Source organism: Furipterus horrens, unplaced genomic scaffold (genome assembly GCF_987537825.1).
Source record: "Furipterus horrens unplaced genomic scaffold, mFurHor1.1.pri manual_scaffold_2, whole genome shotgun sequence".
In the NCBI taxonomy this organism is placed as follows: Eukaryota; Metazoa; Chordata; class Mammalia; order Chiroptera; family Furipteridae; genus Furipterus; species Furipterus horrens.
Window position 1 is genome coordinate 159,681,971 of NW_028327172.1, and position 23,982 is coordinate 159,705,952.

The window sequence follows — 23,982 nt, forward strand, 5'->3', positions numbered from 1 at the left end:
GGAGAGCACTAGTGCTGCCCTCGATCCAGGCTCAATCCAGCCTAGAGTGGTCGCATTAAGATAAGCTGTAGAGAAAAACTTGATGTAATAGAAGAAAACTAACTGCAGTTTTGAAATCAGCATGCCTATTTAAGTATAAAACAGCTGAAAAATCAAACTCAACAGGAATTATGTTAAAAATTATTCCCATGTGTAGTTTTTAAACAGAGAAGTGACATAACCAGATTTTCATTATAGAAAGATTACCTTAGTTCTGTGGTTCTCAACCAGGGGCAATTTTGCCCCCAGAAGACCTTTGGCAATGTCTGAAGACATTACTGGTGTTCACAAGTGAAGATAGCTGCTATTAGTATCTAGTGGTGAAGGTTCAGAGCGGTTGCTGGACATCCTACAATGCATGTGGCAGACTTCCACACTGAAGAAGTGCCAGGCAGAGAAACTGCTCTAACTGTAGCTCCCGAAAGAACAGATTCGGGAGACAGAATTCAAGTTAGAGAAACCAGGTAAGAGACTGTGGAGATGGTAGCAGCTTAAACTAAGGTAGTGGCAATAAGGAGGGCAAAAGTGGACAGATTTGTGCACAGTTTAGAATGTACAATCATGAGGTGCCAGTAATTGGATGCAATGAATGTGGAAGAAAGCAGAGTAGAGGTGAACTCTCCAGATTGACTTAGGAAACTAGATGGATGATGGTGAAGAATATAGGCGAAGGAGCAGATGAGATGGGAATAAAAATGAACACAGTTCTGGCTGGTGTGGCTCAGTGGACTGAGTGCTGGCCTGCGAACTGAAGGGTCCCCAACCAGTTACATTCAGGGCACATGCCTGGGTTTCAGGCTATGCCCCCGGTTGGGGGCACACATGAGGCAACTCTCCCTCTCTTTCTCCCTTCCTTTCCCTCTCTCTAAAAATAAATGAATTTTAAAAAATGAACACATTTGCTCATTTCTTCAACAAATACTATTTGAGGGATTCCATGTGCAGCACTATGGAACAAAACAACAGTCCTTGGCTGCAAAGGCCTTAATCTTGTGAAGACAACAAAAAGAAAATAGGGAAACATAGATTCATGCTAAGTGTAAGAACAGAGTCGCTCAGAAAGCCATCAAGACACATCAAGCAGAAAAAATAAGTTTATTGAGGGACTTAGCAGGCAAGGAGGGAGCCATGCCGCAAGTGACTCCAACTCCAGACTCCTAGGGAAGGAGGGGGTTGTTTTATAGGGGGAAGAAAAAAGGAACTATTGAGTTCAGTTTGTTTATCTCGCAGCTATAAGTCTGATGGCTGATCAAGGCCAAACGTGGTTCGGTTTGATGCACCCTGCTATCATGGGAAACTCTTGGTCCAAAACATTGCTGTCTCCCAAGCAGCTGCAAGTGTAGGGGGCAGGGGTGGGGGAGGCATGGGAACCGAGGCTGTCACTAAGAAGCGGAAGTTCCATGTGCTCTGGGAGCACATTGGAGGGTGCATTTCTTAGACTAAGAATCTAAGTCTGGGTATCTAGTCTGGGCAGGTCTCCCAAGGAAAATGATGTTTTTAATGATTCTTCAAGGATTCTTCCAGGCAAACAATTGGTAGAAAACTGTTTCAGGCAAAGTAATGATGAGTGCACAGGTTCCAGAGTGTGGCAATTTTCCTATGGCAGAAGGGATAAAGCAAGGTAAGATATGAGGCTGGAAAGTATTAAGGGACTAGATAATATAGGGTCTTCTAAATACAGAGAAGAATTAGAACTTTCACCTGAGTGCAAATGGGAATCATTAAAATGTTAAGGAGGGAAGTGGCATGATTCAATTTATACTGATCACACTGGCAAAAGTGTAGAGCAGCAATTTGCAACTGGTGTGCCATAAGAATTTTTAAAACATGCAGTACCTGACTATTTAGTCAGGGGTACTGTCAAATGAAAAAATGACAACAGCCAACACAATAGCCATTCGGTGTGAATGAATCAAAACTCCTAATTTTTTGTCAGATTGGCAAAACATATAATTTTGGTGTGCTGCAGAATTTTAGTAAGTAGTTTATGTGTGCCATGAGATGAAAAAGGTTGAGTATCACTGATACAGAGTTTGGATAGTATCTTTTAACTTCTCTGTATCTCTGTCTCCTAGGACTAGGCATAGTATCTACTCTGTTTATGAGATTGATGTATTTAAATAAGTTAACATGAACAAAGAATGTAAGAACACTGCCTATAATCATAACAAGGACTCAGCAAATGTAACCATTTTGCTATTATATCTCATTCTGTATTCAAATGCAAACCCACTTTTATGTAATTTCTTCTTGGCTATCTGAGTGACAAAGATGTAAAAACATAAGCAATCATAGGAAAGGTCTCTGAAATTTTTATCAACAATGCACTAACCAAGAAATGTCTTCCCACAGAACATTAGAAACATGTTTATATCTTCTCAAGATATCAAAGCATAATGGCATATGGCTGTTGATTTTTCTCCTGATAAAAGTTAGGCACTTCTTCAAACAAATTATTTCACTTTTTCTCCACAGATGTGACAGGCATGCAGGACCTGCCGTGTCTGTGAGGGGACCTGCTGTGGTAAGTGAGTGAAAACTTAAGGTTACACTAAGGAATTTATAATTAATGTCATCTCTGGCTGGCTACCTATTTAAACAGGTTTCTCTTTGGCTCAACTTTAAATTTACTTAAGAAACTTAGATTTCTCTTAGAGAATTCAAAATTTTCCATTCACGGTTGGTTTCCAGTTGGCTCTGGTACTGAAATGCTCAAACAGAAAGCAGGCTCTGCCAAGAAAGAGTGAGGCCACTGTGTGTCCATCACACCATCGGCGGCATCTCTGATGTTTTCGCATGTGTCACTGTACAGTACAAAAGCACTGGGCAGAGGAAGAGGCAAGAGGCATCACTGCCACTTTTCCAAGCCAATGTGGATCAGGGCTGGATCTCTTCTGGGTAAGAGCATCACTTGTATTCAAAGTGGAAGCCACTGATAGGTGAGATGCATTTGGCCAGAACAAGTTCCCATGAGAGTACTGCCCCAACATGACTCTCCACCAAGGGCTTAGACTTAAATATATTCTCTGTGTTCACGTTTACAAGATTGAGAAGCTGTAAGTTTTTTGTTTTTTCATGCTCTTAACTTTTGATCTACACATGCATATGCCTTTCTGTGTAATTCATGTGATTTGGAAATGAAAGAATTATAGGAGAGACCTAAGAGTGCAGGAGGAGGGTAGTAGTATAATTCTTCAATTCATTGTCATCTTAGTACATGGACCTACCTTTCTTTCCCCCGCTTTCTCTTTTGTTTTTGTTTTTTGCAAAAAGCATGGGGTAGAATTCTGGTGAGGAATGCATATAAACAGAGCCCCCTTTCTCCTTCAGAGCAATGCTACTTCTTTCCCTCTCTCTGATGACACTGAACCTATCTCTCTCTTTTACATACTTGAGCTCCAACCATGACACCAGCACCAACTGCCACTTGACAGATAATTTCATTTAATCCTCTGAGGAAGTCTGTGAAGTACTATTATTGTCCCCATGTTAAAGATGAATAAACTGAAGTCAGAGAATTTAAAGATCATGCTCAAGGAGTTACTGGTCAATAGTAGAGTCAGGATTAGAAAATCTGGGCCACTACATCTCCACAGCCTACAAGTTGATGCATAATGCCTACAGCTGCGTCAGCCCCAAGCCCTGTTTGTATATGAGCCCCAGTGGCTCGCTACTTGCAGCCTCTCCTCTAACTAAGCAGTGGACTGAAGTGGCACACATAGAGCTTTGCTCTCTAAGAGGACAGAGGCCCATTCCAGATGCTTCTGTACTCTCACTTTTCCTTGGAGAAGTGCTCGGAGCTCACTGGCCTCTACCATGTGAGAGCCATGTCATCTGAAGCCAATGAGGAATGTAAAAAAATGAATAAAAATGCCTGGAAGTAATAAAACAGTAGAGCTAATTTCGAATCCTTGGGATTTGAAAAATCAAATCTGAGGATTAATATATTTCTTTCTTCGGCACTCTTGATTGCTGCTCACAGCCTGTCAATCTAAAAGATATGATCTGGGATGCAACTCAAACCAGTGATTGTTGACTCCAGTTAATAACTTTTATGAAAAGCAGGAGGGAGAAAATAATGAAACTACTTTCTGAAACAAAGATTTTGTATGATACGTAGATTCCCATTATTTATTAGTGGAAGTCCTATCCCCTTAAGCCTGCAGAAAGCTGAAAGTTGGCTATTGATGTTACAGGTAATGAACTTCCCCAACTGGGTTGACAGCCTGGCAAGAATGGCGCACTTTATAGGAGCTTGTACTACATTATCAGATAACCTTCCACTCAGGAGAGAGAAAGCTGACATTTAAACATTTGCTTTGGTTTAAAAGAAACAAAGGTTTCAGAAAACATAGAAACTTAGAGACATGTAGCTAAGAGCTTCTCTCAACCTCAACACTGCTATCTTTGGAGGCTGAATAATTCTCTATTGTGAAGCTGTCCTGTGTATTGTAGGATATTTAATCACATCCCTGGCCTCTACCTACTAGATGTCAGTAGTTCTTCACTCAATTGTGACAATCAAAATTATCTCCAGAAATTGCCAAATGTTCCTTAAGGAGCAAATTGTGGCCAGTTGAGAACCATCTCCTTATAGGTGAGGAATCCAAGGTCCAAGTGGTCACCATCAATGAGAATAGATACAAAACATATGACCTTGGCCACTTGAACACTCCTCATCTCTGAACAAATTCTGATGGGCCCTATTGTTAGGTGCTGTGCCACCTCTGCACTCCTAGAAACACACCTCCAATGTACTTAGCACACCAGGTCAATGTGGGCTCCTTGAGGCCAGGATTGTCTGCCCACCTGTGTATCCCCACTGCCTGAAACAACCTGAAATTTAAAGAAGGAATGAATGAGTGGTTTTAAGCCACAAAGTGCATTGGAGAATTTGACATTTGCAGGAAAGCAGACACAAGACACATTAAGGAACACCTTGAAAAATTACTTTGTTGACTTTACCAAGGCATCTGATAACATCAATGAGCTTAGGCTTCAGCTCCAACAGCTGTTCTGCAGGTTTGGCTACCCAGGAAGTACTCAGAGCTAAGGTTACTCTGTAACAGGGTTGTTTGTCTCGTGTCAGAATTGCATCAATACCAGGAGACTGAATCAGGGTTGGTTAAAAGACCTCATTTTGCTCAGCCTATTTTACATACCATGTTCGAGAATATAACTGAGATCCTGAACGCCAGCATTTTGAGATGCTGGCCTCTAACCCTTTGGGTTATTTTTCTAGCTTGTTCGACTGCGCGCATCATCAGGAGTCCTCCAGGAAACCCTCTGAAGCCACAGAGGAATAGCAATGGCTAACAGGCCTTACTAAGGGCTGAACATCATTATAAAGTGTTTTACAATTATTCATTCATTTAATCTTATGAGGTGGGGGGTTTATAATTTTTTTTCATTTTACCTATAAAGAAACTAAGGTACAGAAAGGCTAAGTAGCTTGCTCAAAGTTATACACTATTAAGGGGCAGAACCAGGATATGGACCTCTGTAGAGTCCTAATATTGTCAATATTCAGTGTCTCAATTTCTGTAATAATCTTTATTAGAAATCTTATCTATGTAATTTTCTACGTTGGTATATTGTGAATCAATCCATAACTGTGAGCATCAAGGGTGTGGAAGGTTTAAAGCAATGTTCTTGTCTTCAGACAGTTTACCATCCAACTGAAGATGTGTACATTAGTAAAAAAACAGTAAAAAACAAAATAGTGGAAAGAACAGGGTTAGGGATCAGATCATATGAGCGTTAGTAGTCATTGCTTCCATTTATTATTGATATCACTTACCCAAGACTTGGTTTTTTCATCTGCAAAATGGGAATGATGATACTCACCTAATTCACAAATTTATTCTAAGGATCAAATGAGATCGGATATTTTGAAAGCATATCAAAAAAATGAATAAATGAGCAATGTTATCAAATATAAGATGGTTGGTACCAAATGAGTATACAAAAAAATGTGTTAGACAAGTATAGAAGTGGAAAATAGTATTGTAGTCTTAGAATTCAATTCAGTAAATATTAGGCAGTCTCTTCCATGCTGATGCTATGTTAGGTGCTCAGGACACAAAGGAGAATACTGTGCTTTCTTAGTTATTTTAGGTGTTGGGCTACTTCCAGGGTCCTGACTCATTTGTTTTCAAATCCCTGTTTTTTTAGATCAGGGTGAAGACTGATGTGTGTGATAGGGAGGAAGGGGAGAAGTCTAGTGGTAAAGTAAAAGTGTAAAGAATGTAAACAACTTTGATATGATGTAACAGGTATCACACCAGAGATGCATATAAATATACTATGGTAATTCATTCTTCCTGGAGAATTGGAGAAGGGCTCACAGAGACCATGACATATGAACTAGACTCTGAAGGGTCAGTTGATACTTTGCAGAAGAAGAGGAGAAGGAGCAAAGATCAGGAACAGAGACATGGTGGTCTAGAAGAAGTGCACAGCACTTAAGAGAACTGTGTGTAGTGAACTCAGAGCACAGGACACTTGGAAAGGAATGGCTTAAATCAAACACTGGAAAATGATTTTGACACCATTTTGCTGTACAGAGGTGTTTGAACTTCATTCTCTAGGCCAGGAATGGGAAAGACACTTCATTTTTTATGGCAATCTGACGGCATGGAGCATTATTTTGAGGGGGATTCTGGGTCAAAAATTGAGGCCTGACTGAAGATCCTTGTGCTGCAGGCCCTGGAGGACTTTACCTCCACTCTAGGTATCAGGAAATTTTAGGTGCTTTTCAGCAACTCTAAGTCTGTGTGTGGCCTGAGAAGATGTCTACTGCTGGGATGTAGTATGTTGATAAACAAACAAACAACAAAAAATGTAGAGAGAGGTGATTTAGCATGGGCACTGTAATCCAACAGACTGGAAAGGAATCCTTCCCTCCACCAGTGTGACCTGAAGCAAATGACCTGATCTCTTGAAACCTTAGTTTTCCCAAAGTGGGAATAACAATAGTACCAATCTCATAGGGTTGTTAAAATAATGAAATAAAGTAATTTATATGAAGCCCTCAGCACATTGCCTAGAATAATTAATGTATAATTGCTGCTGCTGCTGCTGCTACTACTACTACTACTACTAATATTCCACACAGCTTAAATTAAAGGGGTCTGTAGGGCACTGATACTGTTTAGTCTTCTCTCTGTCTGATACCTACCAGTGACTAGCATTTACTTTTTTAAATTTTATCCCTGGAAAAAAATTCTTGCAGAGTTAAAGTTGAGTGTAAATAAATTCTCCATATTTTCTCTTAGTCATATAACTTAGATTTCTGTGTGTTGGAAGCATTCTTAACATGCTGGGTGAGTAGAATTGGTCTTGAAGTAGAGGGTCTGGCAGACATATCACCACAGGAGGTTATATTCAGGGTCTCTAGATGACAGCCATCCTTCCCAGGTTGAAGAGGTGCATCACTTCACCTGAGCCCTCAGGTCCTGTTTGTTTTTGTTTTTTTCATTTCAGTATACATATTTTATTACAAAGCGCTGTGATCCAGAAGACCAAAAGAATATACTCTGGTCTATAAAGAGGAAATTTGAAGTTTGCTTGGGTGTTAAATGGTTGAGAGAAAATGATGCTTGCTGTTTTTTAAATCAGATGTATCTAGTCTGTACTAACTACCAAAACTACATTTGGGAGGAATGAACTTCTAAGATGCATGACTAATTATTATTATTTTTTTTAATAATTTATTTGTATATTTTATTTTTAAAGAGAGGGGAAAAGAGAAAGAGAGGGAGAGAAACATCACTGTGTGGTTGCCTCTCACTCGTGCCCCCAACTGGGGACCTGACGTGCAACCTAGTCATGTGCCCTGACTGGGAATCGAACCAGCGACACTTGGCTCGAAGGCCGACGCTCAATCCACTGAGCCACAGCAGCCAGGGCTGCATGACTAATTATTATTAGCACAGATAAAGACTTGGAGAGACAGTAGGAAGGGCACAAAAGAGAACAATATCTTGATGCATTTTAGAGCAAAAATAATTTAGCTGTAAGTGATCTTATTTCTCACATGATTAGTTTCTGGTGTTATTGACTACAGTTGGTATCTCACTGTAGTAATGTTTTGCTTGTAGCACTTGTTGACTTCTGAATTTTATAGTAGTGTGTTAAATTATATCCAATGACCAACAAATTATTATTGGATTGTTTCTTTCTTAGTAATAAATCTCCTTTGTGTGTAGTCAATTACAGCTTGCCCATTAAACTGAAGCCACAAGTCAATGAAATATGGGCAGGGCTTCTATCCTAAATAACTGACCTAGATCTTGAGAGAGAAAATACTAGGCAGGAGTGAAAAATACTAGATTGTGAGGAATGTAGGGATTAAGGAAACCTGAACTTAAGAACTGGGTAGACCTGTGCTGGAGAAGGAGAAAAACTGGAGTTTTGCGAAGATTAGATATTTGGTCTTAGGCATTCAGGGTGAGATGAAACATAATGTTAAACATCAAATGGAAAGGGAAAACTTGGGAAAGAAGGGGATTCAAGAGACAAGGACCATGTAGCAGAGTGGGCTAAAAACAAAGACCTAGAATGGGAAGTGGCTGCCTGCTGCCTGGTCCAGGGATGGGTGCAGGATTAGTCAAAGTGGAGTCAGAAAGTGACAGAGCCAGTTTGACAAGAGGAAATGTAAATGGAGTTTTGGCAAAAGAAAGTGAAGGTGTGGGAGTGGATAATTCCCCCAAGGTTATGAGGACAAATTAAAACTTGAAAATAGGGCAGTGATGGATTGATGAAATCAAAATAAACATTTGCTAGTAAAGAAAACAACCTTAGCTCTGCATCATTCTCCTAGATCCTGTAAAACTAGCAGTGATTTTTGAAAAAAAAAAAAAAAAAACTGTATAAAGTCATACTTTTCAGCACCTTTGTTTCAGAACTACTAATTAGGATCTTATATTTGTCAGGTAGGTTCTACCATTCTATGTGAACTCTGTGAATAGAAACACATTTTCTTAGCCAGATCGAACAAGTTCACAAATCTTCTTTTTTTCTTTTTTTTACTTTTCTACATATTTTTAAGAATATGCAGTGAACAAGTTCACAAATCTTAAGGTCCACTACAAGCTTCAGTTAACAGCTCTTGACAGAATAAGGAACAGTGTTAAGAAATCTAAAATTCTAGCCATTAGGGCCATGGAGACAATACTTCCAATTTAAGGGAGATCAATTTCTTTCCTGTGTAGTGCTACTTAAGACTTTTAGGAATCTTTGGCAGAGAAGTACTCAACATCTTGCCTGAAGACTCGTAGTAAAAAGAAGTAATGTAGATATGGGAAATTTGTGATTACATGATTACTTGAAAACGACAGAAACAAAACATTATAAGTTGGCAACAAATGTTTGGAAAATTGATTGCAGTCCTTAGACTAGTACTTTTTAGCTTGAGGCATTTTTGTGGGAACATGTGAGTATTCTAGCTCCAGAAGCTCCAGAAATAATATTGCATTTTCTATTTTTAAATTATCAGGTAAAAATATACAATTCATCTCTGGAAAACCAACCAGTAGAGAGTGCATTTGTTCCCAAGCCAGCAGGCATGAGAGAGGGAAGTGGCGTGCCTCCGTGGGATGCTTCTGTGCTGGAGAGTGAGTTTTTCCGAGGTAAACCTACGCATTACAGTGTCTTTGCAATTCCTAGTACTAAAGCAAATAACAATTACAGTTTGTATGGAAATGCTCAAAACATATCTAACTTTGTACTTTATTTTTGAAGTCCTCTTGCTTACCTTATGTAAAAAGGAGGCTGTTATATGCTATTAACACAAATATTAAAGAATATTATACTTAAATATAATCTAAACAGATATTCTCAGACCAAAGCTGATAAATCTATGAAATGGTAATAATGTATCATATTTAACCTCAGGTGAAAAGGAAATACGCCTGTAGAAAATCCATCTATAAAGTCTAGTGTTCTTAATACACGTTTATTGTTACTGACTACCTAAATGCACTGTGATGAAATCTAATTGTTGTTAAAAAATTAACCTTGTACAAATTCCAAAAGTATGACATGCAATGGATATTATTATTATATTACTTTACTGTGTGTTCTGTTATAACCACATATTGCTTTTATAGTCAGCAAAATGCTTTATTTCAGGAAAGAAAAACTATGAACAGCTTGAAAGGGAGAACAAATACTCAAGAGATTTTATTACAATTAGTTTTAAAGGCAGATATTATTACTCATTACATAATTTTTTGTTTTTCTTTTTATTTTTTTGTTCCACCTTAGAGTTGGTATTGCTTGATTATTTTATTTATGGAAATGTGGGATAAATTATTTCAGAGACAAGATAATTTTTTTTTTCATTAAAGCATTGACAGGATCATTTCCTGAAGAATTCCTTAGTTACAGATCCTCAGTGATCAAGATTAGTTCTTCTGCTCACTCTTCAAACTTAACAGCACCAACTGACAAATAATATAGGATAAGGATAATCCAGGTCAGATGTCAAAACCCCTTCAGCACCTGCCCTGACATAACTGACACCTCAGTACAACCTGCTTACACTCACTTTCCCTTCCATTGAACAGTAAAAATCAAATATTTTAACAATAAATAATTTTAACCTAGGAAAGTGCACCTTTTATGTAACTCAGAATGAAAGATTTCTGTAAACCAAAAACTTCTTCAGCAATTTAAATAATCCCATGATTTATTTCTCTTGTCAGATTTGATTTTCTTTAATGAACACTTATTCAATAAATATATAATCTACTTATATTCATGTAAAATGAATATGGTAAAATTATATTTACTACAATGCAGGCTTTAGGGAATCTTAAAACCTTAAAAGATTATAGTTCTATTTAAATTCCAACAGGCTTTTATTGAGGAAAAGATGCCAAATATGATTAAATAAACACAATTCAAGCAAACATCAACCAACTTAAAATATCTTGTGATTCGTCTGAGCCCACAGAGACTGGATATAGTAAGCCTGTGTCCTGGGCCTTGGGTTGGCCTCAGTCACTGGGCCCTAACTTGGACACCATTCTCTGAACTTGCTTCCGAGAGAAAAGTAAACATTATTTGGCAATGGCAGTTTCACAACCTTGTAGCATTGTGAATTCATAGTAAAATCATCTTTATAATTCTTTTTTATTTTTAATGTGAAAAGTGACCTCCTGTGGCACAGAGGTGGTGTGTGTGGCACAGCAGTTGTGTGTGAGGCCCCAGGAGACAGACTGCCTGGGTCCATTTACTGGCTGTGTGACCTCAGCCACTCACTTAACCTCTTTCGGCCTCACTGTCCTCATTTTTAAAATGAGACTAGTAATAACACCAATCTTATAAGGTTATGTGATGATTTAATGAGTTAATAAATTAAGTGCTTAGAATTGTGCCTGACACAATAAGAAGTGCTTTATTAAAGGAGTGCCAATGGGTCTTACTTTTTACAGGAAAAATAATATATCATTAGCATATCCTTTAACAATGTGGCATAGAACTTTAAATTGTATGTATTGCTCAAATCCATCGAAATAAATGTGTTTACAAATTAGGTGCTAAACTTTTGGTGGTAATGCTGTTTTCTTAATGATAGAACTGAGAAATCACATGTTGTTTACAGACTCTCATTTGTATCAAAATCCTCTGACATATCTGGAAATATTTTAACTACCTACGACACAAAAGGTATACTAAAAGAAACCACGATTAAAATCTGTCGTTATACCAAAAAAAAAAAGTAGCTTTTTGTCCTTTATGTCCTTTAAGGCATTATGGAAGGTTAACTTTGACAAAGTATGATTTGAAACGTATGAAAAACTTTCACTACAGCTTTGTAAAAGTCAGACTATCTTAAAAATATAATCAAAACTGTTGTCACCACATCTATGATGATATGACAAATATGAAATTATAAATGATTATGTTTCTTAAAGAGGGGCCTCAACTCAAAGTATTATTAGACTACAAAATGTTATACAGAAAAAGCCACTTATATTCTCCTTTCAGTTTTAGATGATTTGGATAGCACATTGGCTCAGGAACAGTCTCCAAGCTCAGTGAATGCAAGAACACCTCTCAAGTATGGATCGAGAACACAGTTCAGTCATTTTCACTCCACTGGGAACAGACATGGTAATACCACACGAAGGCACAAAAATCACTATAATGAAACTTCTAATATGTCTATCTATGATGTCCTAAGACCAGGAACCCCTAGAGAAGGTTTTAAAACCTTTTCTTCTAGAATAGGGACGATTTATGATATGTATAGGACAAAGGAGCCCAGAGTCTTAAAAGAAGATTATGTGCAAAAGAATACTTTTGGTAGTAGTTCTCTGTGTTTTGACAGCAGGCAATTAGCCTCACCAGCTACACAGTATTTCACAGCAAGAAGCATACATTTTCCAACCACAACTCAGAACAAGAATGGATTTATACCACCAACCCACCAGCAGAACCCAAAGAGAACTCCTTTATCATCCATCATATGGAATAGATCAGATTCTTCTAGAGAAAGGCCAAACCAGGAAGAGTTTCTGAGGGCACCATTATTACTGGAAGTTGACCCTGCTGACCAGTATATGTATCCCAAGTGTTTTCAGGAGAATAGGAGCTATGGATTTTATCATTCACAGAGTGTTTACCAAAGTGTAAGTTTAAATTCCACCATGGATAGAGCAAGGAGTCCTGACCCATTTGAGAACTCAGAGAATATGCCATTCTACCATCAAGACAACCCATTTGCTAGGTCTTTCTTTAGCAATACCTTTGGACGAAGCAGGGAACAGAGATTTGGACATGGTTCTTTTGGGGGCCAACAGGAAGAACATTCTCCCTGGTCTGGCTTTCATCAAAGCAGGAAACCATTCACTTCTTCTGACAGAGACTTGGAAATGATTTCCCCTGAAGCAAATAGTGAATCACCTGGTCATGGCCATAATGTTTCTTCTCAACACTGGGAATCATTTTCACCTAGTTATAGAACAACAATTTCCAGAGACCAAGAAGAACTACATCCCTCGCAGTTTGATTCTCAGACATCCACACTGGAGAGCATGGAGGTGTCACAAGGTAATGGGAACCAAATGATTCATTTTGGCACACCAAATATTTGTTCTATGATTGGTTCAAGCTATCACATCAAATCTTGTGGGTTAGAATGTCAACAGGACAGTTCTCCTAAAGAAGTACATGTAAACCAAGAACCTTACTCATTTGGAATTGCTCAGACTCTACCATCCTCATTCAAAACTTCCTTTCCCCAGGTTCCTCATGACAGAGGGAATCATCAGGGTCCCAACTTTCAGGATCCCACAGTCACTTCGCAGAAAATTAAGCCTGCCTCCCTTCCAATAAGAAGCTACACAGAAGTCACTGTGACCAACAGCAATTCAGTTGATTCTCCACCTCTTACTCAAAGCCAACCCAATATCTTGGTCACAGAAGTGAATAGTGAGAAAGTCTTGAATGAATCTATTATGGAAAAAGAAGAACAATTAAACAAGATGAATCAGACAAATACGAGAAATGAAATGCCCCGACCTATTTCAGAGATAGCAATCTCTAACCCTTTAGCTGATTTTCAAAGTCTTCTCTCCCAAGACTCAGCTAAGACCCACAGATTTGTTTTTAATACACCTACCACCATAAGTTCAAAAAAGTCACCCAAAGTTATTTCCAGGAAAGAAAGCTCTGAAATTCATATATCACAGAGAGATAAAGCCAACGAACTAAGAAAATATAAGAGTTATACTGAAAACAGAAAATTTGGCTCAGCAACTACCTTTCCTTTCATTCAGGAAAGCAGAACACCATCATCTTTTCCCAGTCTAAATCAAGGTTGTCACCAGGAATTAACAGTAAGTAATGAAGACAGTTCAAGCATTATTGAAAATAGCCTCTGGAGCTCTGACTCTACTGGTAATCAAAATACACAATCTTCAGAAAAATCTGCTATTTTAAATATCAAGGAAGAACAATGTACCAAAACTCATTCTCCCAACTGTAGCAAGTCAACTGCTGGCCAAAATATCCCATGTTACTCTGTAGGTCCATCATCAGGTACACTGCCAGATTCTTCTCCATCGAATAATTTTTCCCATGGTGCTCTTGTGGTTCCTTCTACTGCAACGTTCTCCAGAAGAAGTCTTTCAGGCAAAGATCCCTCTTTGGGAAAAAGAGGGAAAAAAGACAATAATAGCAAGCATCAAAATAATCAGTTTACCTTGAGCCCCTCAGAAACTGAAAAGAGTGATGATGGTTATGTGCCTTTAAATAATGAAGTGGTTGATGTCAAATACCATTCACATCCTCCTTTCAGGGCTGGAAAGGGAAAAGCAAAAATAAGACGACGTATATCCTATATTGAAAAGTTGAGCAAGACAGAAAGTAAATCAACACCCACAAGTGGCAGCAGTAGCCTTGTTGAAGTCAATCAAAGTGATTCCAAGGCTCCTGAGATTCATACAATTTATTGTACCTTACCAAGAAAAACAGCTGGTTTTCTCACTAGTAGTATGAAGCCAGAAAGTAAGATAAAGGCTCCTTCATTTAGGAATCAGCCACTTCAACTTCAAATTGAAAGTAATTGGAAAGATCCAATAGGGAAAGAGACACCAAATAAATTCAATCCCAGTTCTTCTGAGTCAGAAAGCAGATGTTCCAAAGTAGTTTCAGACACAGCTTCAGTAGTGCCTGAAGCCACAGAGAGGATGACAAATATGACAAACATTGGATCTGCTTCCCTTAGAGAAGAACCACTTCCATTCCTTATGAAGAGGGCTGTGTCGTGTCCTTCAGGAGTATCATATGCCTCATTTGGAAGAGATGAAAGAGAAGGATGCTTGGTCTCAGACATAGATGCTTCTGATTTAACGCTAATACCTCGGGAGAAAACCATTAACCCTCTGGAAAGAGACTCATCTATTAGGGATTGTTCTTTAACCAAAAGACACAACCAAAAGGAACACTTTCAAAAATGCACTGAAAAGGATTGTCAAACTGCTGCCTCCAAGACATTTTTCCTCTCAAATGAAGACCCTTTACCTTTCTGTTCAGATATGTCAGGGAAAAAAAGTGGGAAAACATTACATAAATTAAAGACTACTAGTATGTTTTCTGTTTTTGGTGATGCAGATAATGTCAAGTGTCTTGAGGTAGTTTCACTATATTACACTCTACCAATGAAACACAGCCAAAAATTATGTAATCTCCTTCAAAAGTATACTCAAAATATCGATTCACTTCCAGGATCAACTAAAGTGGGGACCGTAACATTTTCCAATGCTTTAGAAAAAGAGAAACTGAACTATTCCACCCAAGAACAGTCCGGAACTTCATCATCTGAACAACTGAAGATGCTGGTCAGCTCTGCTCAGGAAAACAGCAGTTGTCTTACTCCCAGCACTGAAAAGGTGACTGTTTTACAGTTATCAAGTGCTAGCCCCTCAGAACCTACACTAGAGGAAATAGCTTCTCTTGAGGCGAATGTTTCTCTTCATAAACAAGAATCTAAAACTAGAGAGATTTCACCAGATAACTTAGCTAAAACACCTCTAGGTGACTCACAAAGCAGGAAAAGGAGAGGAAAAAAGTTGCAAAGTAAAACCCTGCATGCTTCATTAATTCTTCAAGAAAAAAATGTTGCAGAAGAGAAATCTGAAAATTGTCAGCACTCTGTTAAATCACCTGACAGTGGTCCTTCTAATCCTCCAGCTCATGCAGAAGGGATTGTTGAATATCACCAAACCAGAAGAAGTTCTGGGGAGTGTGTGGGTAGTGGGATAGCCACCACAGCTACCGAAAGTGCAAAGTGTCTTCAGAAAGACGTCATAGACAGAGCTAAAGATGATAGCTCCGATGGATTGCAACCTAGGAAAGTGAGAGGAGCAGAGTTCCCAAAAAAGACTGATAAAGCACTTTCTGACTCAGAAAGGCAAATCTTTGCTCTTACTCCAGTTTTGCACAAACTACATCTTGATGAAGAGACTTGTTCAGGTGAACGAGATTTAGACAGTTTGCAGTCTGAACCCAGAGAACTACCTCAAAGAAGTCAGGAGGTAAATCCAACAAAGAAGGGCAAGGCTAAAGATGAAATGCAGCGGTTGGCATGGAATCAACCCTCACTTCCTGAAGGAAGTAATAAAAATAAAACCAGCTTGGATGACCTAGAAAAGGGGAAAAACAGATCCTCAGTTAAACACAGATTGGCAGCCATGTCCAAAGCAAGCAGAAAATTTCCAGCTAAAGATTTAAGCCCCAGAAGACATGTAGCTACTATTTTCCCCCAAAGTGGGAACGGTTCTGGCTTCAGTGGTTTATCTTTTGGCACACCAGAATTAAACCCACTGTCCCCTGAGTCTCCTCCCAAATCCACAGAATCCACTGATGAAAGCAGGTTGAACAATGATGGAATGGATGTGAAGAAATCTGAGAACCTTCTCCCCGTTACTGTAATATCCAACGGAGAAGCTGCTCCACATGTAAGCAATCTGAAGTCTAACAGCATTTCACAAACACATCAGAATGAGTTTAAAAATATCTCAGAATCACCACCAAAGTATGAGAATTCTAAAGATGTAACAGCTCAGATCTGGGGAAGAGAGTCAGGTAGCCTGACCCAACCCACATTCACCAGCCTCAGGAAAGCTGACTTCTCTGACCATCAGAGGAGGCTGAACCTTCATCTTCCAGTGGAACCTTCAGAGAAATCTACAATAAGCATCCCCCAGGCTAGTTGTCAGCCACAACACAGGAGTGCTGCAGCTCTGCAGTGGGATCCTGAGCCACACCCCTATCGTTCAAAGAGTTTAAAAAACATCCATGTGCACGGTGATCTGTTACGCAAAAGCCATCCTCCAAAAGCCAGGGAGCGCCATTTTTCTGAAAGCACTTCTATTGACAATGCCCTGAGCCACCTGACCCTTGGGAATGAATTCTCTAACAACAATGGCTACAGTCGAAAATTCAAATCTTCCTCTGAACTTCCATCTTGTGATGAAAATGAAAATTGGGCTTTGTATAACAGCAGGATGAAAATGGGTCTCAAGTCTGCAACATCTATATCCAGACCTATCGACTATGGAATATTTGGGAAAGAACAGCAGTTGGCTTTCTTGGAGAATGTAAAGAGGTCACTCACACAAGGAAGGTTATGGAAACCAAGTTTTCTGAATAACCCTGGCTTCCTGAAAGATGATGTAATTCACCCTCCTAACCCAGTGGAGTCATGGAGCTCAGACTCTCCTAGCAGTCAGATGCCAGAGGATGACTTATCTCCAAATGCACCACTTAACACCTATGAAGATGCTCCAGGAGACTCAGACTGTGACACAGACACGACCACAGACGACGAATACTACCTGGGTGAAGGTGACAAAGAGTCCGAACTGTGAGGCTTTTTCAATAAAATGCACAATCTTTTCTCCAAGAACCTATAATGGAAACAAAGTGTAAATGTGTGTGTCCATGGAAAGGACAGATATTTAAAAAATATCTATTTCTGAAGCAACCTGAATTCCCCACCCCATAGCCTCTTTGTGTGTGTGTGTGTGTGTGTACACTTCCTGAATTCCAGAGCAATACATTTTTGTTTTAAGGAATTCTCTGCTATTTTCTGACTATATATCCTTAGCTCTCATCCCCATACCCAATTAAGTCTCTAATTCACTGTAAAATTTTGTCTTTCTGTTTTTTTCCCCCTGACTTTTTTTTAAACACCTTTCATGTGATTCACAACCCTAAGATCCCAGACACAAAACTTGTTACCCAGTACAACTGCAAAATGCTTATTGCCTCCTCTGGTCCACACTCAATACACATGGCATTAAAGTAAATGTAGGGACGATGACAATGGAGTAAATATTGTCATCCTGATTGACTCATCAGTATTTAGGAAGTCTAGGTTTTGTGTTTGTCTTTTTTTTTCTTTCACACAAAGATAAGGGAAATTTCATAAGGACTTCCTGTTACATTCACAGTGGAGCCAGAGAGGCACCTGTCTGAAATGCTTGCTGGGATAATAGATGAGGAGCAGAATTCCTCATAAGCCAAACAACACTTGTACTCCTAGGAATTCCTTTGAAAATGTTTGTAATAATTGGCTGAATGATTGTGAGCAGAATTTTAATCAAATCAAGGACTGGGGCCAAGTAACTTGAGGGTACAGAAGAAGGCTTGGCCACAAAATCCTGCCCAGGAAAGAAACATAACTGAAGGGTGGAGATAAGTACACACGCCTTTGTGAGACTGACACCATTACTACAGCTGTCTTAAACAACTGGTTTATCCCTTATCTCCAGACTACATTTTTCTATTTTCTTCATTGCAAGATAGAACACCTTTCTTCCATGTGCAACATTTTAGTCATAAGTATCAAATGGTAGCCTTGGCCAGGTCCCTAAACAGCTGTCAGGTCAGACCTGATAATCTGAGATTCGCAGACTTTGTGGGATCATTGACCAACCCCTGGGAAATTATCAGGTAGAGCTTCTAAGGGCTTGTCACTGTGATTCTTTCAATAATTTATCTAGACGAAATAACTTCCCATGCACCCTGATGACTTTCCTAACTCTTTAGTTGCCATGCAGAACTTCTGGGGATTTCTCTCTTCCTAATCAGAGTAAAGATAATTCGCTAAAACTACGGAAAAAGCATGACATCCTGGATCTTAGTGCTATGAAGGTCAACATTAAGTGGATTTCATCTTCTTTGGTTTGTATTTGCTTCCTGATCTAATATTATTTTCTATTTTTCTCACCTGCCTGTTTCATCCATATGAATTAAGGATAATGATAGGTGTTGGTGAAGATGGACATCTGGAACTGATAAAATTAAAGTGCTATATTATCTTCTAAATCATTGTCTTGTCCAGAAGCAAAATGCCAGGGCAAGTTTACATTGTTCCCATGCAACTCAAAACTAATGAAGATGTAGTCACTAACATGAAAGCTAATCCTTAAATCTGTAAATTATTTTAAACTTCAGGTTCTGAACAATCTTGATCTTAAAGAAACTGATAATGCAATTTTAAATGAACTCTTCTGAATTTTTCAATTTAAATTTATCAAAAAATAACATTTTTTGTTTTATGTATGTTTATAAATTCTACCTTTCCCTTTTATTATTTATCTGATTATTTAAGTAAAACTTTTATAAACCATGACCTATGTTTCTATGTAATTTGAAGCTATTCAGTTAGTATTTCAATATTAAAATTCTTGATTTTTTTTTAAATGATCAGCTAGCAAGTTCTAGTTCAGTATATACCTGAATATACATGTATGCTACAAAAGGTGAAATGAAGTTAGCTTATTTTTCACTGAGTTTAGGTTATATCAACATTGTAACTAAATATTCTTAACATAGGTAAGTTAAGGGAAGGAGAAACAACTACTTTGGGGCCCTGACTTTTTGCACTAGAACCTACTATATCTGAATTCAAAGGTAATTGATGGTCAACACTCACACTGTTTGTAATGTTTGCTTATCTGGCTTAAGAATCAAGAAAACAGAAAATTCATTAAAATAGCACCTTCTATAGTTTTATACTTTTATAAAACACTTCATTAAAGAAGTATAGGAAATTTCTATGTATTTTAACATACAAACTGTTGCTTTTTAATGTTCATTTTTGGTATAGCTATAATTTCTAATAGTAATTTTTATACTTATAACTTGTTTTCTAAAAGGTGTAATGATTATTACAATAAATATTCACATAAATGGAATAAACCAGGAAGTAAATTATCAACTTGTTTGGAAAATGGACTAATTTATGTAATGATAAATTTTTACATGTAAAGTCCATTTAAAATTGGGCTTAATGAGATTATTTTTATTTTTAGAGACTTTCCTCTAAATAATTTACTCCCTTACACTGTAAGTGCATTGTTGTCAAATTAATTGCTACTAACAAAACTTTGGTTTATGATAAGCTAATAAAAGTGACTTTGTGTAGGAGGTAACTTTGTGCCTGTATTGGAGGTGATGAAAAAAAGTCCATTTTGATTATGGTAAAGATGGAAATCAAACTGGAAAATTCACACCTCCATAAAAGTAATATACTCCACTGAATGCCAGATGGTTATAAAGGCCTTATTGCACAGAGTTTATTGTTAAAAATAGTAATAATGCTTCAGAATACCCCATTTAAATGTACAGTGTATATATGTAAATATTTTATTTTCAAAGAAAGTTTGTAATGTATTACCACATAGGGGCTCTTTGTGACAGGCACTTCTGTGTTCTGAAACAAATCAGCCTTAAGCACTTTTGTTAAAATGTTGTCAAATAATCCTTCTATATACTTGTTCTTAAACCTGTTTTCTAGATATGAGATGTGTTACAAGACAAAGTGTAAATTTAAAACAATGCCTGTGTTGAAATAAATTACTTAAATAGATGCACAGCTTGACTTAGTTTTTATTCCCATCCTCAAATAGTGACTTTTAAAGATTTTATTTATTTACTTTTAGAGAGGGGGGCGGGAGGGAGAAAGAGAGGGAAAGAAACATCAGTGTATGAGAGAGACACAACATCAGTCCCCAACTGGGAACCTGGCCTGCAACACAGGCATGTGCCCTGACTAGGAATCAAACCCATGACCTTTTGGTTCACAGGCCAGTAGTCAGTCCACTGAGCCAAACCAGACAGGGCTCAAATGATGACTTTTAAATTTGGAAGTTTCAAGAAAACTACAAAGAGAAGAGGCAGACTAAAAAAGCATTCAAACAAATCTTTGGTGGCTACTGAATGAGATCAACCATTCCATCTGTACCAAAAAGCAGCCAACCAACAAATGGAGATCTTTGTACCTGGTTGCCTAACAGAGGAGGAATGAATAAAGTCTGGCATTTCTCTGAGAGCTCGTACATGTACAGGAGAAGAGAGAGCTACATGGAGGTGGGTCATCTGCCCAGTAGCACTGATGAAAGATAAGCAGCTCTTTCTAATTGGAATATAAGACATGTAATGTTAATTCCTGCTAAACAAATTGATTTATCTTTTATAGAAAAGCAGCTCGAAACTTTTTCTCTACCAAGGACAGGAGAGTGTCATCAACCTGAATATAAGCAGTATTTTATTCAAAATATTTTTGCTGTCCTTTATTGAAATTTAAAATACATTGGATCAGCTAGAATTTTTAGTCATTGGCAATATAATCCTCCATAGATGGTTCAAATAGAAAAGGATATATTAAAGGGTATATATGTTGCTCACAACCACATTGGTAGAGCTGAGGAAACAGACAATAAGCTGAAAGTTCAGGACCAATTCTGAAAACCATGTCACAGAATTGGATTTCTATGGGAGCTGCTGTCTCTGTTGTGCCTAGGAAGATGCAGAATCAGGAAGATGAGTGAGCTAACACAATGAATTACCATATTCATTTTCCCCAGAAAGCAATAAAAATAAAAGCAATAGTATACATAAACTTACACATGTTTACAGCAAAAACTGGAAACAAAGTGAATACCTAATAAGTCATTGAGTGAATAAATTAATGGAACATACACATGTCATATTATAAAACCATTAAAAAGAATAAAAACTATGTAAGTGGACTTGGAAAAATTTGCACAAGTACTATTGAGTGGAAAAAGCAAAAGCTCATTTCTGTAAATATTAACAAAAAAAAACTGCATATGCATGTGCACATATGGAGGGATATATGCTAAGCTATTAATGTCAGTTGCTTTGTGACAGGGGGTGGGGGTGGGCGGAGGGGGCGCTGTTGAAGGGTATGTTTAAGAACAGGAGGAGAGAGGCGGGATAGCAATATCCACTAAAACAACAACAAAAAACCCGTAAATAGACTTCCAGTCAAGCTGGAGGCATAGGTAGACATGCTTCGCCTCCTCGCACAACCACAATAAGAATAACAACCTCAAAACAAGAAACATTCAGAAATGTCAGAAAATCAAACTGTATGGAAATTTGACAATGGAGGATTTAAAGACGCCAAATTCATCCAAATGGGTAAGAAGGGCAGAGGCAGGGAGCCGGGGTGGAGAGGATGTGGTGTGGCACAGAGCAGTGGCAGCAGAATGGGAAGTCCCCCATTTATGTGTGGTTGATAAAATTAGGAGGGATACCTTCAGAGTGAGTAATCCCAGACCAAGGCCAGACCAAACAGTCCAGGGTGCCAATGCTGGGAAGATAAATACCCATAACTTCTGGCTGTAAAAACCAGTGAGGGTTAGAGTGGCAGAAGAAACTGCCTGTGTCTCAGAAGAGTCCACTTTTAAAGGACCTGCAAGGGCTTAGAACCTATGCAAACCCTTCCCCTCTGGAAAACCACTACCAGAGCAACAGCTAGAAGGACACCAGTAGCATACAGGAAGTGGGAGCAGTGATTGGAAATGGGGCAAGTGCTGGGAAAACCTCCAGAAACTAAGTAGCAGCATTGTCCCCTCTCTGACCCTTCCCCTGCCGCAGAACTACAAAGCCATGAAGCAGGTTGCCCACCCTGGTGAATACCTGAGGTTCTGCTCCATACAACTTAATAGGTGCACTAAGACAGAGAGTCAAAGCAGCCCTACATAATACACCAAAACAAACACAGGAGGCTTCCAAATTGAAGAGACAAAGAACTATGGCCCAAATGAAAGAACAGAACAAAATGCCAGAAAAAGAACTAAACAAAACAGAGATAGCCAACCTATTAGCTGCAGAGTTCAAAATACTGTTGATCAGGGTGCTCAGAGAACTCACTCAGTTTGGCAGAAACATAAGGGAAAAAATGAAAGCTACACTTAGTGAAATAAAGAAAAGTCCACAGAAAACCAACATTGAAGGGAAGGAAGCTGGGATTCAAATCAATGACTTGGAGCAAGAGGAAGAAATAAACATTCAACCAGAACAGAATGAAAAAATAAGAATTCAAAAATATGAGAAGAATATAAGAAGACTCTGGGACAACTCCAAAAGTGCTAACATCCGAATCATGGGGATGCCAAAAGAAGAAGAGGAAAAGTAAGAAATTGAAAATTATTTGAAAAAATCATAAAAGAAAACTAGCCTAATTTGGTTAAGGAACTAGACATACAAATCTGGGAGGCAGAGAGAGTCAAAAACAAGTTGGACCCAAAGAGTAGCACACCAAGACACATCATAATTAAAATGCCAAAGATTAAAGATAAAAAGAATCTTAAAGCAGTAAGAGAAAAGAAGAGAGTTACCTACAAAGGAGTTACCATAAAGCTATCAGCTGATTTCTCAAAAGAAACTTTGCAGGCAAGAAGTGACTGGCAAGAAATATTCAAAGTGATGAAAAGCAAGGATCTACCACCAAGATTACTCTATCCAGCAAAGCCATTATTTAGAATGGAAGGGAAGATAAAGTGTTTCTCAGACAAGGTAGAGCTAAAGGAATTCATCATCACCAAGCCCTTATTATACATAAGGTTAAAGGGACTTAAGAAAAAGAAGATCAAAACTATGAATAGTAAAATGACAGCAAACACAATTACCAACAACTGAATGTAAAAAATAAAAACAAATTAAGCAAACAACTAGAACAGGAACAGAATCATAGATATGGAGATCAATTGGAGGGTTATCACCTGGGAAAGGGAAGGGGAAGAAAGCGGGAAGTGGTGCAGGGATCAGGAAGCATAACTGGAAGGTACAAAATAGTCCATGAACTAAGGGGGGAATTCCTAAAGGGAAGGAGGGTACTATGCAGAGGGGGGCAAAGAGGAATAAATTGGGACAACTGTAATAGCATAATCAATAAAATATACTTTAAAAACTAAATAACACACATGTATATATAGAAATAGATGTGTGAGTATAATTATTATTATATTATGCAATTAGAATATAGCAGTGGGTATACAGGTAAAAAAATTAATGATTTTTTAAAAGATTTACTATCCAGGACTTCCAGCCAAGATGGAGATGTAGACAGATACGCTGCGTCTCCCTCCACAACTAAGAAGGAATATAACT

General features: G+C 38.2%; 1 protein-coding gene and 1 long non-coding RNA gene across 4 annotated transcripts in view; one reads left to right on the top strand and one right to left on the bottom strand.

The window, feature by feature from the left end:
* LOC150019820 (exophilin-5-like) overlaps positions 1–17,581 on the top strand; it is an 89,494-nt gene extending 71,913 nt beyond the window's left edge. For all 3 annotated transcript variants that reach the window (XM_090266692.1, XM_090266691.1, XM_090266693.1), the window contains 3 exons: positions 2,515–2,563; positions 9,539–9,671; positions 12,037–17,581. In XM_090266692.1, the coding sequence (XP_090122818.1) occupies positions 2,515–2,563; positions 9,539–9,671; positions 12,037–17,423 (5,569 nt within the window). In that variant the 3' untranslated portion in view covers positions 17,424–17,581. The remainder of the gene's footprint in view (positions 1–2,514; positions 2,564–9,538; positions 9,672–12,036) is intronic.
* LOC150019821 (uncharacterized) overlaps positions 1,287–23,982 on the bottom strand; it is a 121,173-nt gene continuing 98,477 nt past the window's right edge. Inside the window, exon 3 of the long non-coding RNA XR_016509087.1 lies at positions 1,287–1,636. This is a non-coding gene — a long non-coding RNA (uncharacterized LOC150019821). The remainder of the gene's footprint in view (positions 1,637–23,982) is intronic.